At 42.7% G+C, this 20,346-nt stretch overlaps 1 protein-coding gene across 1 annotated transcript in view; it reads left to right on the top strand.

Moving 5' to 3' along the window:
* The window catches only part of LOC129089778 (protocadherin Fat 4), a 103,558-nt gene extending 84,867 nt beyond the window's left edge, over positions 1 to 18,691 (top strand). Inside the window, exons 10-17 of the mRNA XM_054597143.1 lie at positions 1,472 to 1,576; positions 1,967 to 2,274; positions 6,315 to 6,400; positions 7,614 to 7,793; positions 8,257 to 8,381; positions 10,012 to 10,229; positions 12,992 to 13,253; positions 15,556 to 18,691. Of these exons, the coding sequence (XP_054453118.1) occupies positions 1,472 to 1,576; positions 1,967 to 2,274; positions 6,315 to 6,400; positions 7,614 to 7,793; positions 8,257 to 8,381; positions 10,012 to 10,229; positions 12,992 to 13,253; positions 15,556 to 17,462 (3,191 nt within the window). The 3' untranslated portion in view covers positions 17,463 to 18,691. The remainder of the gene's footprint in view (positions 1 to 1,471; positions 1,577 to 1,966; positions 2,275 to 6,314; positions 6,401 to 7,613; positions 7,794 to 8,256; positions 8,382 to 10,011; positions 10,230 to 12,991; positions 13,254 to 15,555) is intronic.
* The last annotated feature ends 1,655 nt before the right edge of the window (positions 18,692 to 20,346 follow it).

Here is a 20,346-nt window from a genome sequence, read left to right on the forward strand (position 1 = left end):
AGTCCTTCATGTTAGGCTCGGGGGGGCGGGGGAAACAAAACATGTGGGGACACACACTCACACGATAATGTACTCAAGCACATGCCTTTGGCTCCAAGGAAAATATTTGCTTCTGAATGTTTCCAAGAGGTGTTATAGCCATAGCATACAAGCATGGCTGCCAAAAACAGTTTGTTTTTCGGATTACTCGTTGGGGGGTATCAGCTGTGATGCATATCAAGCCTGCCATGTTTGCTTTAATAAAAAGGATGATGCGAAGCTGACCCCAGTCGGGACATGAGTGTAGACTCCATCCACAGCTCGCCAGTATCGCATTTCATTGTGTGCCTTCATGTGCATGAAGCTATGACCACACACAGATAAAGTTCTAATCCAACTGTACACACAAGGACTTCTAAATCAAGGCTTTCTCATTTGGCTCTGTTTTGAGTTGTATGACAAATGAGCGGCTTTATGAAAGATCCAATCAGGCCTTTTCTCGTTTGTAGAAGTAATGAATACACTGTGTTATTACCCTCGATAAAATGGGAGTGGATTTTTAAGTGGAGTTACTTAGAACAGTCATTTGAGTCCTGCATGTTGTCCAGCCGCTGACTTCAGCATCTGAAAGACATTTTCAAAGCTGGCCTTGGCCGGCGATTTGCCTCAAGTCAAGTCATTACTGTCCCTTTTTATTATGGCGGTAGAAAATGACCACAAATCTTTTAGGTTTCATCGAGATAAATGAGCCTTGTGAAGAAATGCACCTATTGACTTACAGTAGTTTGCACGCCCTCATAGTGAACCCTCAACTTCCTGTTTTCCCCGCCCTGGTTTTTGGAAGCAGAATCAATCTCCATTAAGCAACTTGTGTCAGGATTTTCAACCTAAAATAATGTTCATCGTCATTTATTTTGTTTTGTGCCATACCCAGATCATTTATTGTCTTGCCCCAGACTTTTATTTTTATTATCAGTGTCACATTTCTTATGATGTCAACATGTACATCACAACTGTCTTTCTGCACTGCAAAAAAAAAGCCTTTTTCCTAACGTTATTTGATCTTGCAGCGATCTGATTATTCTCAGTAAGAAAAAATCTGCCAATTGAGTGAGATCATTTATTTTTTCCTATGAAAGTTTCAAGATGTTTTGAATCAAATGATGTCATCTTGGACAAGTGATTTCTATTCCACAATAGCATCACTTGTGTCAAAAAACATTTTAGAATATGTGAAACTGCACTAAAACAGATGAACATATTATAAATTTTATGTTTGCTTCAGCAAAAAAAATCTCATTTTAAGACATGCTTCAAATGATTTGTTGGAGCCCAGATTTATTTGTTTTTTTTCTGCAGTGTATTTCTCAGCTGTGAGGTGATGAAAGCCCTGCATGACTTGGCCTGTGGGGGAAGTGAATTGTGTTCCCCTCGGGTTTTTCCTCTGTTGTGTGCCACCTCATCCATTTTAATTTGTGTTCTGTGAACCCAGGCAAAACGTGTGATTCCATCATCAATCACTGTGAGTGTAACCCTTGTTTTAATGGCGGGTCCTGTCAGAATCGGGTGGATGGATATTACTGTCATTGTCCATTTGGTAAGTAATAGCAGGAAACTTTTCAGGGTATAGGCGAGTGGAAAACAAGATGTTTCAGTCGTGTTAGTCTCCCAAAAGGAAATAAAGTTATGCTATTATTACCCCATGATTTAGAGGTTGACGCTGACATTTCATTTTGTGTCTCCATTTGTCATGATATGTAATGCTGCCATCATCAATAAGCCTCCAATTTGGGTACAAAAAAACATTTCGAGGAGCCAAGATTATGACCTGAAAGCATTTAAATCTCTTTTGTTACAACTAAATACAGAACTTATTATATCGCTCCATAAATTCTGTTTTATCTGTGTATGTTTTTATCACAGCAGCACCGTGAATCATTCATTGGCTTCCTCTCTGATTCCTCTTTGGGTTTGTTTCTGTCCTCAGGGGTTTTCGGCAAACACTGTGAACTTAACAGCTATGGCTTTGAGGAGCTCTCCTACATGGAGTTTCCGTCTCTGGATCCCAACAATAACTACATCTATATCAAGTTTGCTACCCTGAAGAGCAACGCGCTGCTCATGTACAACCACGACAACCAGACCGGAGACAAGGCGGAGTTCCTGGCTCTGGAGGTCTTCGAGGGACGGATGCGCTTCTCCTTCAACTTGGGGAGTGGAACTTATAAACTGATGACCATGATAAAAGTTTCAGACGGGCAGTTCCACACAGTCATCGCCAGGAGAGCTGGGATGGTAAGAACGTCTTTTTAATGGTAGAAAATAAGCTTGCACGTTAAACGTTTTTCATCATGCATTCTTGAACAATTTTTGTGGTGTAATACAGTAGTTCTTATGGGTTTGGTAGCAAAAACATTAATGGTATGGTCTTACAACGTTTGCTGCACTATCAATAGCGTTTATGTCCTGGGCTTTTATGGCTGGAACCTGCATCCAAATGTGGCCTTATATTCTTTTTTGCACCATCAGATGATAATTAACCCCCCTCCAAAACCACGGGTAGCTCAGCTTATGGTTTTCACGGTTTGTAATTATACTTTATTGCTCGTTGTGATTTACAATGCGAGGATCCAAAATGGCCCTGAAGGTTGAAACTCTGTCTCCTGTGCTCTGAATGAGAGGCTTCTCCCTGCCAGCAATGCAGTGGCAAGGAAAGTAGGGGGAAAAAATCCGACCAGGCCCTGTCAAAGCTTCTATAATGTAGCTCTCCTGCTGGACTTCAAATCTGTCATTTCCCCCCGTGCGCTGAGAGTTTCATAGGAAGCTGGTAAAATCGTTAAATTGTCAGTTTTGAGATGGTGCAGAGTGACGGGATGGAAAGGAATACAGCACACGTCCAGACCTGTGATTCTGTCCGCATATTGTGCACGGCGAGTACTATGCAGAGGCGTTCGTGTAACGGCTCTTGAAGAACGAGACAGAAATATAAAGTGAACCCGATCACTGTGTTTGCAGAAGGTGCTGTGGGTCATTTCGGCGGTCAGGCTCGAGGTCTGTTTCTTTCTGCCTCCCGGATTCTGAGCCGATGTCAAAAGCAGACAGAAACCACGGACACGGTCACGCACTGCTTCATCTCGAAAGGCTCCAAGTAATCAGAGGGAGCAGAGAGTTCACAGATCCTGTTACAGTCGTAATTATAGTCATCGTGCAAAACCGTTTAATTGTCACATACAATAAATGAAACACAATTTGACTCGGGCTCAGTGAGTTTCACAACAGGAGCTCATGTCTGGGTCAGACCAATATAGCAGTTTGCAAATGTATTTAAACGATAAATGTGTCGAATATGAAGATTGATATGAATGACATCGCAGGTTTCAGTTGTGCTGTTTGAATCTGCGTTATTATCATTTGTTTTTTCTTGGTCATGCACTTGGGAGGGATGAAACAAGCTGTAAACACAACATTGATTTGGTTGGAATTATCAGTGTTGCTAAGTCTTTTTAAAAGAAAGTAGCTAGCGTTAGCTCCAAAAGTTGCTAAAGGTCACCAGCTTAGCGGTACTGTCGGCTAAGGACGAAACCCAGTAGACTCTGAATTACGCAACCAGTGACGGATTTGTTCGACTGTGCAAACACACAGTTTACATGAGCCACATCAAATTCTGAATTTTGTCATATTTGGAATAATAGGAGATCGTAGCTAACGATGCTAACGGTACAAACTTTGGGAAAACTGCTGATAGAGCTAAAAGTGTTCTCCTGAGTAAGAACCGGAGGGTTGGTGCTTTGCTTCCGCAACAAAGCTGTTGGTCAAGATGGCGTTATCATCTGTAACCGCCGTATGAGAGCAGGGCAGTAGCTGTCTGTTAATGGCTAAATTCACTGTTTTTCACATTCGGTAGTCATTAGTTTCCCATCAAAACTGTCAAAGCTACATCTGTGGATTTTCTTGATTAACTGAAATGTCATTTTTGTAATCCGTTTAAGCGTAAGAAATATAAATTCCTATCACTTCCCGTGTTTGCGAAGTCTCAAAACAAACTATCTGCATGGCTGTATATTAGAGGGGAGACTATTAAATGATCATTGGAGTGATCGTGTTACAGTAACTGATAGTCTGGAAAAGATCACAGCTGAGAACATCTAATCAGAGAGCTCAGCTAGTTTATTTTCAAATCAGGGTTTAAAGAAGTCTTCTATGACTGAGGTTTTGCAAATTAGGGCTCGCTGTAGCTGATTAGCACCAGAGGCTAATCATGAAGCTTTCGATTAGATTCATTATTTGTCCTAGAAACGAGCTGAAAACCTTTGGCTCAGTGTCTGAACCACAAACGAGAGCAATGCTCTGTCCATTATATTAGTCATGGGGAACACAATGATCTCCGGTGGCGCTTCCCCTCAAATTTCCTTCGATGATAGCCAAGCACGAAAACAAAATGTCGTGTTTCATTCGGGTTTCATTTCCAGGGGGGTTTCCTGAGATACAGATTTTCTCCACTACTGGTGTGAGACACTCGACAGTGAGCGCAGCGCGTTCACGTCGTGGCTGCGGCGCCTTTGATGACAGGAAATGACGTTAATGAAATGTTCATGTTGTCCTGACGTTCTTTATGGCGCTTCAGAGAGTCACGAATGTGTCCGAGACGAACCAGTCCTGTTGTTCCTCGCCTCGTCGTTGTCACTGCATGTGTTTTACTTCTGTGTTAATGTCCATGTGTGCTGCTACTGAGAGTGTGTGAGTGTGTAAGTGTGTGTGTGTGTGTGTGTGTGTGTGTGTGTGTGTGTGTGTGTGTGTGTGTGTGTGTGTGTGTGTGTGTGTGTGCTTGGTGGGGTCGTGGCTCTCCTGGATGATTTGTGTCGGGAGATCCGGGCCGATGTGGTCCTTGTTTACTTAAGATCCAGGAGAGGTGGAGCGTGATTGCCCCAGTTTTTCAACACTTTCACACACTTTTCCGGACATTTTCCTCACCAGCCCCATTTTTTTTCTTTCCTAGTAGGGTTGTTCCCTCTCAGAGCAGAGAGAGAGAGAGGGAGAGAATAACCCACATCTGGACAAAAGCTTTAGCGCCATTAACGGGAAATAGGAAATGTTTCACTGTAATATATGGCATATTCTTTTATGCCACTCGCCCGATTGATTGATGTTAAATAATTGGCCTACATGCCATTTGGTGGACAAAGCTCACACTAACAGCAAGTCTGAAATACTCTGGGAGAAATAACTGAAGCGGTTGAAGTCACCCTCAATGGGTTGAACCAGAACCCTGGAGGGAAAGTTATGCTGCAGTGCATAAGAAGATATTTAGTCCGGCACACTTTCATGGGTTGCACTGATAAAGATGTGAACACATTAAAATGATATTTAGGCAAGAAATCATGTTGCAAACAAGATGCTTTTGAGGATTTTGATATCAAATCCTCCTATGCTTTCATAAAACCTTTAAACAATAAGCATAAAATGACTAGGAATGTGGTGTAAACTACATTGTCCTCACTAGTTTCACACAAGATTTGAAGTTTCTTAAGTTTGCATCGTTAGCTCTGTCAGCACCGTTAGCTGCTAGCCAAGGGCTCAGCCATCTTCATGTTGAGATCCGTTTGGTAGCAACAGATATGTTCTTAATTCTGTATAAAGATTTTTTTTAAAGGATTAGGTTAACATGTTGGGATTTTTGTGTCTTTATGGTAAATACGATGCTAGCACCAGCAGCTAACTTAGTTAGCAAAAAGAATGGAACAACTAGCCTGCCTCCTTCTAAAAGTAACAAAATCCACCTACAGCACTGTTATCTATGTTTTTCTTGTTCTTTGCTTTAATTAATGAACATGCATGTATGTGTTCTACATAATTTCTTAAAAATATTGAGTTTACATCATAAGAAATTAAGATCTATTTATTCAGATCAGATAAAACTGTAAGCGGTTATGCAGTTGTCATGACTCCAAACTTTAAAAAAAATGGGGTTTCACCCACTGTATAATTGTTTTGATCAATATTTGTTGATTTAACTAGACATTTGTTGGATAGTTACTAGTGAAAGAGCCACTCCACCATTAGTCTACTTTTTCCAAAGACAATGAGCTTATTTGTTTCCACCCACAGACTTTGACATAAACTAGAACTCAAGTTAGCTGAGCGACATCTGGAAGAGAACAGTTCACTGTGACGGTGTTTGTATTGAACCGTCACAAGTCTACCAGAAATTGTTTAAAAGATGATGTGTTAAAAGTCCAATAATTGACTGAGGAAATGTGACTTTAAAGCTCTTGTCATTAAGACAATCACACTTAACATGTGTGTGTGTGTGTGTGTGTGTTTCTGTGATCATTTAGGCTGCATCCCTGACTGTGGACCTGTGTGGTGACGACCAGGAACCAGGCTACTGCGCTGTGAGCAATGTGGCAGTGCACACTGACTGGTAAGAGAATCACACAGCTACAGTACACAGATGTTCTGTTTCTATAAACCAACTGTTTACATTAAAGTAGAGTTTACAGTTTAAGGTCCAAGGCTTGAAAAACTCAATGCAGGATGACATTTTCCAAGTCTGACTAAAAAGTGGGAAATTTAACAGAACCAACAGTTCAAAGCAGATTTTTTTGTTTTACTTTAGCCTTTAGCAATATAGTAAAAACACAATTTAGTCTTTGTTTTTTGTGGTTCTCAAACCTTTTTGTCTCTTAAAACCCCTCCTCACTGGTTGCATTTCATTCTGGTTTTATTTGAATATTTGTTTAGAGGCTTGAAAAGGTAAAACCACCTGGTAATTCACAAGAAACAAACAAAGATGATGTGAAAGTATGATCATAATAAACCTGGCACTGACATGGATCAGGAACCAAACTGAGCTTCAGTCTGACAATAGGTTTGCTTTGTCCGATATCTTCATCCACTCCATGTGTTTGTTGAGTTTGACTCTGTCAAAGAGGTTAATTATTAAGATTTTTTTGTAAAATTAATACCTGAATTAAACTGAATAGCAGACACACTTTCTATTTTTTATAATGGATTTGAGTGTTTATTATTCCTTACTTACAATAGAGAAAAGACTGCAGAATATAACACAGCTCTATGGAGAATAAACGCTTTTATTTTTACCTTTTTGCTAATTTTATTACTTCATTGTTGTTAAAGTATCTGGATGAAATCAAATCACATAACAAGAAAAAAAACATTTCTTCGCACTGATGATATGAAAATGACTCAAAGTCTAAATGAAGTCATATGTTGCAATATATGATTCAAACCATCATCGAATTACTGGGTGACCATTGCCTCTACACACAGCTCTGAGCCAGGCCTTGTGGGGTGAACATTTGACACTGTACGTGTGTGTGTGTGTATGTATGTAAGTGTGTGTGTGTGTGTGTGTGTGAGAGAGAGAGAGCGAGAGCAGAAGGTTTATTTTGTAAGGGTCTCTGGACCCTGTTGTTGTGAAACTCGCTGACCCGCAGTGTCTTTCTGTATAAGTGTGTGTGTGTGTGTGTGTGTGTGTGTGTGTGTGTGTGTGCATACTTGAATGCATTTGTAAGCTTTTTGATTTCTGCGTGCATTTAAGTCTTTGTGTGCCTCTGTTCATGTGTGTGTGTGTGTGTGTGTGTGTGTGTGTGTGTGTGTGTGTGTGTGTGCAGGATCCTGGACGTGCAGCCCAACAGGCTCTCGGTTGGAGGCGTCAGGTCAATAGAACCCGTCCTTCATCGACGCGGTCAGGTCGCCACCCACGACTTTATCGGCTGCATCATGGAGTTCGCCGTCAACGGACGCCCGCTGGAGCCCAGTCAGGCGCTGGCATCGCGTGGCATCCTTGACAGGTCCGCATACCCAAAACCCCGACCTCTTTTTACTCCCTCTTTCACCCTCTCTCCATCATCTCCCTCTTCTTCCCATCTGTCCGTCTTCTCTAACCTCCTCGACTCTCGCTGTGGGACATCTGTTCACACTCCCAAACCCTCTGGAGACTATTTAAAAAGATGTTGTTTTTTTAACACAAATGGCAGATTTTTTTGACAGGGGGGGAAACCAATTGCAGAATTCCGGAGATTTTTTTTCTTCTTTTCTGTCATGCTGCTGAATAGTGAGACGAGAACAGATCTTTTAATATGCTAATCCTCTGGGTTCTTTATGTTTTTTGTATTTTTTTTGTATTGCAGCACATGAGAGAGAAATCACAGCTCATCTGCCCCCTTTTTTTTTTTCTTCTTCTTCTTTTTCTGGCTGCCGACTGTGCGTCTGACTTGTCAAACTGACGTTGTGTTTTTGTCGTCGGATCTGTAGATGTCCGAGACTGGAAGGAGCCTGCACCGCCAACCCCTGCAGACATGGGGGCACCTGTTTGGACCACTGGTCCTGGCAGCAGTGTCTGTGTGTGGACGGCTTCACCGGCAAATTCTGTGAGAAATGTAAGTATAAATCCCTTTTGAAGTTTTACTGCTGAGGCTGCACTAATTAAAGAATATTTTATCATGATTATTCATCATGTTTCCCTCCTCAAACGGTGACTCCTATCGAACTGCACCATGTAGCTTAATATGAGCCACATAAATGTGTTTTATTTCAAAACATTTGTGTATTAAAATGAAAGAACTAAAACAGACTGAGAGACATTTGAGGCTCACAAAAAACTGCCAGAAACATGTTGCTATTGTGTAAGGTGCTACATTAAGTGAAGCAATGTTATTATTAATCAATACAAAATTTATTATGAGAAGTTCTTATTGTTACTGGTAACAAACAAAGATCTTGGCTTAAGAAGTTTTCCCTTGCTGGTTTGCTTTATGGCACAAAACAGGATCACAGCACTTTTCCTCCAATACAGATGGAGTGGTTCTCTCAGTCATGTGTTCTTCTTCAGCAAGAAAAATAATAAACATGATGCCAGGGAGTAAAGGGAGTGATGAGTAGGAACATTCTCTTCACAGAAGGAAGAAATAAGGTCTATGAGAAAATCTTAAGACATAATTCCAGTGGTGTAACGCTGCCATTCATCTTGGTTTTGTGGTTACAGTGAATTTAGTCAATTTCAACCATCAGTTGGTATCGTAGCAAAGTTACTTGTTGAGCTCTCTTGTAAATAAGGGGTGCTATGATATGGGTGACTGTATTCTGTAAAAAACGACATTATGCTCGTAATTTTTCCATTTTCTGGCAGTTCTTGAACATATCATGTGAGACAAAAGCTTCCGTGACAGGACAAACAACCAAAATGAAGCTTAAAGTTGTGATATTTAATCAAAATCAGTTTATTTTACAGAATTCTCGTCTAAGATTTTTAACCAGATGTAAAAAAACATTGAATTCTGCACTTATTAGCGCAACTGGGAAGCCATGATTGACTCAGCCTAGACCAACCAAAACTCAGTGAAACCTCCACCGAACATACATAAAATATGTATTGAAAAGAAAAACTAGGCCACAGTGAGTAAATTGGGGCAGAAAAACGCTACAAATTTACATGGGGTTCAGAGGGTTTAAGATACTTTTCTATTCAGCACCAAAAAAGTTGCGTGTCCACGTTCTCCAAAGTTGAACTTGATGCAGAATCTTTTCACAAATGTACTAATCCGCTGTAAATCTAAATCTTTTGTGAATTAAAACACAAATGTTTGTTTTCTGGACACACCCACAATTACAGCAGTATATTGCCTCTAATATTTGTAATTTACCAATTTTTTTAATTGTAGTTTTAGACAACTAGCTAATAAGCTAATAAGCACATAATAAATCCACACTCTTTGTATTACATCAAATAATTACCAGGAATGTTTGGCGGTTATATTTACATTTTGGGTACTTAGATGAAGAGTATAGTCATGTGTTCAGTGTCTTGCTCAAGGGCAAACAGGCCTGACCTACATATTTCACTTATGCCAAGGTATTTCAAACCACAAGTGTAAATGTAAGCATCAATTAGTGGTTATGGCAGCGGGATTAGGAAAATCATTTGAGCCTGAGTGTTCGTCAGCACCGGAGTGGAAGTTTTTACAGCCGCCTGTGAAGCTTGTGTGAAAGTATTACATCTTAATCCCACAGACATGACAGCAGACACCGCCCTGTCCCTGGACGGTACCGGCCGTCTGGACTACTCCCTGAAGCAGGGCCCTAAACGCGACCTCCTCCTGAGGCAGTCGCTGCAGGGCGTGACCTCTGACCCCGCCGGCCCCAGCAGCCTGGAGGTCAAGTTCAGGACACGCAGCAAGACTGGCACTTTGCTGCACGTGCAGGAGAGCAGCAACTACACTACTGTAAAGGTGAGAGCGAGGAAGTGTACGCGGACATGTGGTAGCGCTCAGAGAAACGTACCGTACATTTTAAAATAAGTACATTTTTGTAAAATGATAAACATTATCCCGACTGCACTGCACTATAATGGCTCATATGGTAAATTCATCATAATCCTCCCAAATATCTTCTATGTTTTTACAGAAATACAGCTTTTTCTCTCTCTCATGCGCTGTTTAGTAAAATCAGACTACCTCTAAATAATGAATCGCAGCACCTCAGGTAGAGGTTCCACAATAGAAGCCTTTCATTGAAGTGGTCATGGGAGGAAGTCTGGAGTTTGCATTATCAGCACACAACAGCAAATTAATATAGCCAACAGGAGCAGATCAAAGAATAGGAAGGCTTCCTACGAAAACATATTAAAATACACTTCATCAAACGATAAATAAAGTTCAGTTGAGGTAACTGAAGGTTCTGCCCACGTCTGCGTACTGTGCTTCTGCTGTTTGTCCTCATTGGTAGTGTGTTTAATGTTGTGTAGAGCCAAAGACATCTTCCTGAAGGTGGACAACAAAGAGCAAACAAACTGACGAACCCACTAACTAACTAACTAACTAATTGACACCAAAATAAACAATACAATCTTAATATTTCAATATAACTGTACATTGTAAAGTTGTAAAGCAGTAAATAACTTGTACTAGCCACATGGGTTTGCTAATGCTAGCTACGCTAATGTCTAACATTAAAGTTACTACAAGAAAAAATGCAAAAAGGTTTATGCAATAAGTTGACATTAGTTTGCTAACGACATTAGCAACGCTAGCTAATGTTAGCTCATAAGGTTAGCACAAGTTCTTTGCTGCCTAATGTTTAGCTACCTAACTTCATAAATTACAGTTATTTGAAATGTTAATGTTTTATTGTTTACGTTGGTGTTATTGATGGAGGTCTTGTGGATTATTCAAAACTCATGAACACATGCTATCGGTTCATGATGATCGTACAAAATTTCAGAAATCACTTTCAAATCTTTCATAAAACCTCTGTGGTCCAATGGAGAATCAGTTCAATGCACATAATGTGCAGTGAACTTTGTTACAAAATTCAATTTCATTTAATTTAAATGTCCCCACATACACATACGGGCAAGTTGTAGCAGAAGATTCAGCTTAGTTTGGCGTTGTTACTCGGTAATTCTGCAGAGCAGCCACCGTCGATGTAAGCCACGAGCCATAGACACAGACATGGAAGGCTCATTAGCGAAGTCATAATTAGTTCATGATCGTCATTAGTCTCCAGTCGGTGCCAACACGCAAATCAGCTCATCCACTCGTTTGAGATGACAGAGCTGATGTTCTGCAATATGGCTGCCAGATGATTTGTTGAATCATCAAAAGCATTGGTAGACATGAGCGTGTGTTGGTTTGTGTGTGTGTGTGTGTGTGTGCAAATGTTACAGTAAGCTGAGACTGAAAGATTCCCTGAATGTTTGTTTATGAGCGAGAACAGGACGGTGTACACACATACATGTTCTCAGCTCTGCTAACTTTGATTCTGAACTATAGGTAAACTCTCCTTCTTCTCCCCTCATCTTGTTCTGCACCCCCTTCCTCACGCTGATCTTGGTCAGCTGCCCAAAAAGGCCTGAGCGCTCATTTATCCTCTTCAATTTTCCTTTTCTTAAATCCCCCTTCGCCCTCACCACCACCACCACCACCACAAACCCCGTCCCATTTCAGTATCAGACTTCCTCTCAAATGATTTTGTTTTCCGGCTCTGAGCAGCTTCTGGCGCTCATCAAATCACCATCACAGCTTCTTAAACCGTCCAGAGAAGTATTATAAGTACCATGACGCTTTAAAGAGCAAAACAGCAGGGGAATACCCACAGTGTATATACATATGTTGAGCCTGAACTATATATACTGATATATATATATAAAAAACCTTGTTTAAAGATGTTTAATAGATAAACTTCATGATTGGTTTTCCAGCTTTAGAGCACAGTTTTCTTTGGCTTTGGGGACTTTCCACTTTTCCCATTTTAAATCAATTTCTCCGGAAGCTACTTATCATTGCTGATTTTTTGGGGTCTTTGAAAAAAAAGGGGAGGAAAACGGGATTACTTTTCCATCGGAGCGGGGAGTACACATATGAGATTACCATGCACAGTAAAAAAAAAAAAAGCCGCAAATTTGTTGACCATGCCAGAGTGAGCTTGATTAATTTCTTTTAAAGACGCACGCTGTCCTCTCTCTTTTCCTGAAGGCGGCCTCATCAGTGGGCGTTTTTTGAATGAGCGTGTTTTGTCTCTGAATTTGTGATTAGCAAGCTTCTGGTCATCATCTGGCTGAATAACATCAGCCGTGTACAAGCAGGGAGAACATGATTGAATGCAGCGCGTCCCGCCGGGGGGGAAGATTTACGAGCAATGAGCTGCATTTTTGTTTTCGATCTCTGACCTCAACATCAGATCCTGAAAGCGGTGCAGTGTGGCGGTACAGTTTTTGTGGAGGCTGAGAGAAGACTTCCTCTCATGGTTTATGATTGATGCTGACATGATAAGCCGGTGCATTCATCTGAAAAAGCTGCCTTTTTGTAGCTCTAGTTTATCCTGCTCTCATGAGAAAACATTATTCATCATACTTTTGAAATTAAGAATTAGTTTTAGGGACTAAGTATCTTATCCAGTCTGTCTACTCCTCTCTTATCTGTGATGTGCTTTTTAATGTGCACAATAACACACAGACGTATCTTTACACCACACTCCCTGTTTCTTCTCTCAGTTGAGGAACGGCAACGTCCAGTACATCTCAGATGCGGGCGTCGGGGGGAAGGTGGAGCGGACCGTGGGCGACGCGGTGCTGTCGGACGGCCTGTGGCACACGCTCCGTCTGGTCAAGAACGGCTCGGCCACGGTGATCCTGGTAGACGGCAGCCACCCGAGGGTCATCCAGCACGCCACCCAGGACTTTGGAGGTCTCGGTGTTGTGACCTTCTCCCTCGGAGGGATCCCACCAGGACCCGCTCAGCAGAAAACTGCAGCAGGTGAAGCTCGACAGTGTATTTATTACGTGTTTTGATAATAAGGCATCAGATCAAGGTGCCACTAACGCAATGATTTGATCAGAGAGATTTTACCAGGACACTGTTTCAATTCCTATGTGTGGTGGGAGTTAGTTTGGTTCCTTCTTCCAAAACACGGTTTCACATACACTAACATGTCTTCTTTCAAACTAGTGGAAAGAAAGCATCCAAAATAGACATTTAGGTGTTTATTTTACTACTTCTTCTTTTTGCGTCTATAGGTTCCTCCTACATTCACCAAAAGTTTCCACAAGATAATGCATCATTTGCACATTTAAACATGACATTTCAGAAAACTTAATACAAACAATCATGTTCTTTGTGTGAGTAATCAACTGGGGAAGTTTCATGGTGATATCTTTTAGTTAATTGTTACCATATTCAACTGTAGTGTCTTTAAAATATATGTCATTTTACAAAACATATCTTTAAAGGCCGTTTTAGCTAAATACGTTTTCAACTCAGATTCTGAGCCTTACATACACCAAACTTTCCAGTTTTTATTCCTATCTATATACTGAATGTTTTTACAGAGGGGTTTGTTCTTATATCATTCATAGCCTGATTTAAACAACATTTTAATCCTAAAAGCGTGCTGAAAATGGATTTTCTTATTGGTGTTGACATATTTTCTGATTTATGCAGCGATACAAAGAGATGTCCAGATATCCTGTTCAGGAAACGTTTAGTTTGACCCTATTCCCTGTAGTTTAAAGGAGCTGCTGGCCCTGCTGGTAGAGTTTCATCAGATAGCTTTAGTGTCCCATGATGATCTAAATAATGTCTCAGAGGCTTTTCTTCCCTTTCAAGAACCCTTTTCAAAGCAAAACATTTTCTGGAATGTTTTGACAAGACGTTTGTCATTTTTTTAAATCTAAAAATCACAGTTTAGATATAGCGCTCTCTAAAACCAGTGATGACAGTCAACCCCTTGTTGAATGCACACTATATTTACGTGTATGTGTATGATGTACATGTGTATTTACGTTCCGTGTCAAACACAAATGCTAAAGCTTTAAAAAACTGGCATTTGACCAAGAAAACTCGCCCGCTCTTTACCTACTGTGAATAACAAATGCAGCAGCACATGTTAAAGAAACCACTCAGATACTGTAAGTGTGTGCACATGCACACACTGTACTTGTGTGACAGAGTTCTCCTTATAAATCCAGTACAAATACCCCCTTTTTCCCCCCCAAATGAATTAATAGTCTGCTGCTCAAACTGCTGACCATATTTGGTGGCCGTCCAACAAAACTCTGGTCTGAAAATCTGCTTCTATTTGCTGCTGCTTAGATCTACCTGCTCTGAATTTACAATACTTAAACAAATGTTGCTTTAGCAGAGCATCATTTATGCACCAAATAACTAATATTGATTTAATTCTAGTCTTGGAATCACCTTTGATGACTTTTGGTGTTTTCCTCCTATTTCCACGGACTCTCATCTTCGTTTAGACTTAAATCACAGATCAGATGTCCTTGAGCGTGAGTTGTTTGGAAAAGGTGAAAGAGGGGGTTTCCAGAGGGAGGTAATACAACACAGTACATTTTAGAGTTTTAAGGGGAGGGAAAAATAACCTAATACTATGCACTAATATGGTAAAAAATGAGCAAATTGAATTATTTGTGGACCTTTTTTTTTCTACACAAGGACCGGGGCATAAATAAAACAAGCACATTCAGATTCATGGCCGGCTGCCTGTGAACCGACCTTTACCTCAATGGTATGCATCTGTTGTGTACTCACTTTTCAAGAGCTAATGAAAATAGGCACGAATGGATTTAATCTGCACTGGGGATGAATTCAATAAAAACCTATTTACATCGGCGAGGCAGTGCTGTTGGGCTACACACGGAGGAAAAAATAGAATTAGACACAGACACATTCATTCAACCCAGATGTATGTCTTTAAGCCATGATGGGTCTGACGATGGATTCCCTGTTTTAAAGATATGAAATCAAATCAAATTGGCCAGTGATAGATTTCTTAAATATTAAATGTTTGAGGAATTCACTTCTTGTTTTTGTTCGTCCTTATCTTGAACCAATTTCCCGTCCAAACAAAAAGCTTTAGCTCCAATTATAGCTCCCAGTTCCTGTTGTTTACGAGGAAGGGATCCAGCATCGGCAGACATTTTTAAGAAATCTGTCTGGTGGCAATCGGAAATGATTCCCCTCCAGGCTGCTGTTATGTGCTTGTTAGATGCTGATGGCTGCTTCTTGTTATCTGAACCAGTTTTGCTCTGCTACTCATTTGCAGGGTTCGACGGCTGCTTGGCCTACGTGAAGTACAACGGGGAGAACCTGCCGTATACCGGAGAGCACAGCCTCGTCACCTTAACCAAGACCAGTTCGTCCGTCAAGATCGGCTGCAGGGGTCCCAACCTTTGTGAGAGCAGCCCGTGCTGGGACGGCCTCATGTGCGTCAACCAGTGGTACTCGTACCAGTGTATGCCGCCGGGCGACTGCAGCTCCAATCCCTGCCAGAACCACGGCAGCTGTGTGCCGGACCTCCACTCGGGTTTCACCTGCGTCTGCTCTGAGTTCTACACGGGCAAGAGTTGCGAGACCTTGGTGGCCTGTCTGGGCGTCCAGTGCCCTCAGGGTAACGTCTGCAAGTCGGCCAACAACGGCGGGTTTGTCTGCAGCCCGAACCCCACGGCGGAGACGATGGTCCTCCCCATCTGGGCGGTGCCCGCTATCGTTGGAAGCTGCGCCACGGTCCTCGCCATGGTGGTGCTCAGCTTGATCCTGTGCAACCACTGCAAGGGTCGCAACAGGACCAAAGTGCCAAAGGAACCCAAGGAGAAGACGCCCAAGGAGAAGAAGAAGAAGAAGAAGAAGGGTAGCGAGAACGTGGCGTTCGACGACCCGGATAACATCCCGCCGTACGGAGACGACATGACGGTACGGAAACAACCTGAAGGGAACCCCAAACCGGACATCATTGAGAGGGAGAACCCTTATCTGATCTATGATGAAACAGACATTCCCCACAACAACGAGACCGTCCCCAGTGCTCCCTGCGCCCCCTGCCAGGGGCCCGAGGCAGATATCGAACACTACGACATAGACAATGCCAGCAGCATCGCCCCCTCAGACGCAGACATCATCCAACACTACAAGCAGTTCCGCAGCCACACGCCCAAGTTCTCCATCCAGAGACACAGCCCGCTGGGCTTCGCCAGACAGTCTCCGTTACCCCTCGGAGCGACGAGCTACAACTACCAGCCTCAGTACACCCAGGCACTGAGGTCCACGCCGCTCAGCCACTCCCACTCAGCGTGCCCGACCCCGAACCCTCTCTCCAGACACTCCCCAGCCCCGTTCAACAAGCCCTCCTCCTTTTATCGGAACACTCCAACCAGAGAACTCAACCTGGCTCGCCGCGAGGGCAGCCCGCTGGACCTGCACAACGACATGTGCCAGCCGCCGCCCATGTTCAACTACGCCACCCGGCTGGGGAGGCGCAGCAAGAGTCCGCAGACGATGGCCAGCCACGGCCACACTTCCAGGCCGGGCAGTCGGCTCAAGCAGCCCATCGAGCAGATCCCCCTGGAGACGGGGCCTCCGGTGGGGCTGTCCATCGAGGAGGTGGAGCGGCTGAACACGCCGCGCCCACGCAACCCCAGCATCTGCAGCGCCGACCACGGGCGCTCCAGCTCGGAAGAGGACTGCCGCAGGCCGCTGTCGAGGGTCCGCAACCCCGCCGACGGCATCCCGGCTCCGGAGTCCTCTTCAGAGAGTGACTCGCACGACTCCTTCACCTGCTCGGAGATGGAGTACGACCGGGACAAGCCGGTGTCCTACAGCTCCCGAGTTCCCAAGCTCTCGCAGGTCAACGAGTCGGACGCTGACGACGAGGACTACGGCGGGAGGCTCAAGCAGAGGCGGTACTCGAGTCGGAGGGCGGAAGGAGGGCCTGGCATTCCCCAGATGCCCCCTACTGAGCAGCACTACACCCTGCCCCACAGACTGGGCCAGCAAGCCGGGGGCTTCAACTGGGACAATCTGTTGAACTGGGGTCCCGGCTTCGGACATTATGTAGATGTGTTCAAGGACTTAGCGTTGCTCCCGGAGAACGCGGCAGCAAAAGACATTGAAATGAACAGTGGGGATGGCTCGGTGACCATCCTAAACGAAGGAGAAGCTGAGCAATATGTATGAGACTATTTATTACAACGATGTAGAATATGGTGATGTTCTCCATTTGAACGAGAGAAAAAAAGGAAGACTGTATATTTCAAGAGAACATTGGACTACATGTTTTTGTTTTTATCGAAATTTAAAAGACGACTTTCAATGCAGTAAGGCAGAAAAATGGCACCTGTAACACGACGGACTTTGTCATTAGCCACCTTGGAATAGTTTACCAGTCTTTTCTAGGTCCAAAGTCAACTGTACAATCGTGCATTCATCTCTCCGCGGCCTCATTACAAATTATCCATTCACACCGAACGGCTCAGAAAAAAATAAATCCATGTCTGAATTTAATTTAGTGACTGCAAAGCTCCATTCCTGTTATCTTGATCAAACATTTCAGTTTTTTATTACCAGCACTGCCTCTCCTTTTCCTTAAAAAACGTCTGTCGCATTCACAGCTGAGAGATAAGACGGTAGATAACATTAACACTCACGGGAAGAGAGGAAACTCCCGGTTTCCGTCTCTTTTTTTTTAGGGGTCAATTTTTTAATCTACTTAAAAGGAAGCATGTGTGTTTGATCCGTCTTCACCAGCGGGTGACGGGACGCGGCCCCTCGGTGAGGAAGTTAGCACGCCGTTTTGCTCGCACGGTACAATGTCGTGATTCCTTTTCTCCATGTCTCTGCCCTTGTGGTGTTTTTTGTTTATTTCACAGAAGACTGGCTAAACGCTCCAAGAGTGAAGTGAGGATTAATCATGTCCCCTGCCTTACAGACATTTGAGGATTTCAGTACGGGGGGGGGGGGGATGAATTCTGTTTTTCTGGCCTAAGTTCAGGAGTAGAGGAGGTTTTTTTGGGGGGGGTTAGTGTTGTTTGTCACAGATTTTCTTTTTTTCTGACCAGCCAAGCGTTTCATGATGTATGGATCCTATAAACATGTCCCCGACTAAAACACTATGAACTTGTGTACATTTTTTTTTTTTCAAATTCCTGAGAAATCATGGAGTCATTTGTCGTTGGTGTCCTTGTCCATTATTTTGACATGTATGGTTTCTACATTTTTGTACTGTTTATTAACTTAAATTACTTAAGCTGTGTTTTTATGGATATTTTCATATGCTGAAATGTATGTTCTTACTTTCGGGGAAAGTAAGATTGAAGACTTATTTTTTACATTTGTTACATATGTAACATCAGTATTTTCCACTTTTGATAAAACTATAACATGCTGTATGCTTTGTACCTGTAAAAAGCCAATAACAGAATAAAAAAAAGTATTTATTTACTATATTCTTTTCTTTCCTGCAGAGGTAAGAACCTTATTAAGATGCATGTCAGCGTTGGCAGTTTTTAAAAAATGGTCACCTGCAAGCTCAAATCATTTGGGTGGTAACGTTTTTTTTACATTCAAGGCTCCCTCTGTGCAGTCTTTAAATAAAACTGAACAAAACATTTAAAAAGGCATTTCAGGACCCGAATGAAACTGAGCCACCTCGCTGGCAGCCAAGCAAAACATCAAGCGGACTCCGCGACGCAGGGCCCAATATTGCTTTCAACAATTATTTACATCTGGCTTATTGAGCAGAACTGCTTTTTTTTTTTTTTTTTTGTCTGAGCTCGATGATTCGGTATGTACCATGCTTATCTTCTCTGTCATCGAGGGGGGAGAGAGGCCACGAGAGAAGAAAAAAAAAACGCAGGGAGCCATGAACTCTGCGTAGAGTGACAGCCCTCGGATCTGGGTACATTACCGCTCGGCCCTCGGCCCTGCAGAGAGCTCTGTTGACCGACGGCTGAAGCACGCTGACGCCGAGATAATAATAACACTCACAATGATAATGAGAGCGTGGGTGGGTGGCGGAGCGAGTAAATAGGAGATGGATTCAAATAAACCCTCACAGCGTCTCCTCTGAAAGATATCAGGCAACTTCAGGAGCAAACCCTCCCCCAAACCTCCACCTCCTCCTCCTCCCTGTAGGTGAGCAGGAGAAGCTTGTATACACAGAGGGCACATTGTTCTACAGTATGCTGGGATGTAAAACACTCACGAGGACTGACATGAATCTGTCTTCCATGACTTTCTTTTGCAGGCAGGGTGGTGTTTCTTTTCTTCTTTTTTTTTTTTTCTTCTTTTTTCCCCCACCAATGCTGTTTTTGGATATTATCCAGATGGCTGCTGGACTTTGCCGAATGGCAGAGGAGCTTATGATGTGTTTAAGGATTAATTGCAGTATTTATCCTGAGTGCGAACATTGCACGTTACTTTATAGGACATGGACCCCCTTTAGAAAAAAAACACAGCACGTGTTATTCCTGTCGACTGAAATGGTGCTATTTGTGTGAGCGGCGAGCTATTTGTGTGAGTAATGACTGAAGAAACGTGCTGCAGTGAGCAACCGCACGTCTTGCAGCAAAGTGATCACGCGTGAGCTTCATAAAATCGCTAAAAATCGGATCAGGAAAAAGTTCGGTTCCAACAAGTCAGACGTAATGCGTTCTGCAGATTACATTACATTACATTACATTACAGTCATTTAGCAGACGCTTTTATCCAAAGCGACTTACAGGAAGTGTATTCAACATAGGTATTCAAGAGAACTACTAGTCACCAGAAGTCATAAGTGCATCTCCTTTCTTAAACAAGCATCTAAAAGCATAAACCAGAGCAAAAGTATAGTGCAGAGGCAGATTACTACGAAAACAATAATTGCAACAGACTAATCCGAATATAGTAAGTGCTACAAACTACTACGAATAAGGATACAAATTCAATAAGTGCAGTGAACTGATACGAATACAGTAAGTGCAACAACTAATACGAATGCAATAAATGCTACGAAGAGGTGAGTTTTCAGCCTGCGCAGATCACACTGGACGTGTTCTTCTTGAATGAAGGTGTGAAAGAG

The sequence above is a fragment of the Anoplopoma fimbria genome, chromosome 4, assembly GCF_027596085.1.
Source record: "Anoplopoma fimbria isolate UVic2021 breed Golden Eagle Sablefish chromosome 4, Afim_UVic_2022, whole genome shotgun sequence".
NCBI lineage: Eukaryota > Metazoa > Chordata > Actinopteri > Perciformes > Anoplopomatidae > Anoplopoma > Anoplopoma fimbria.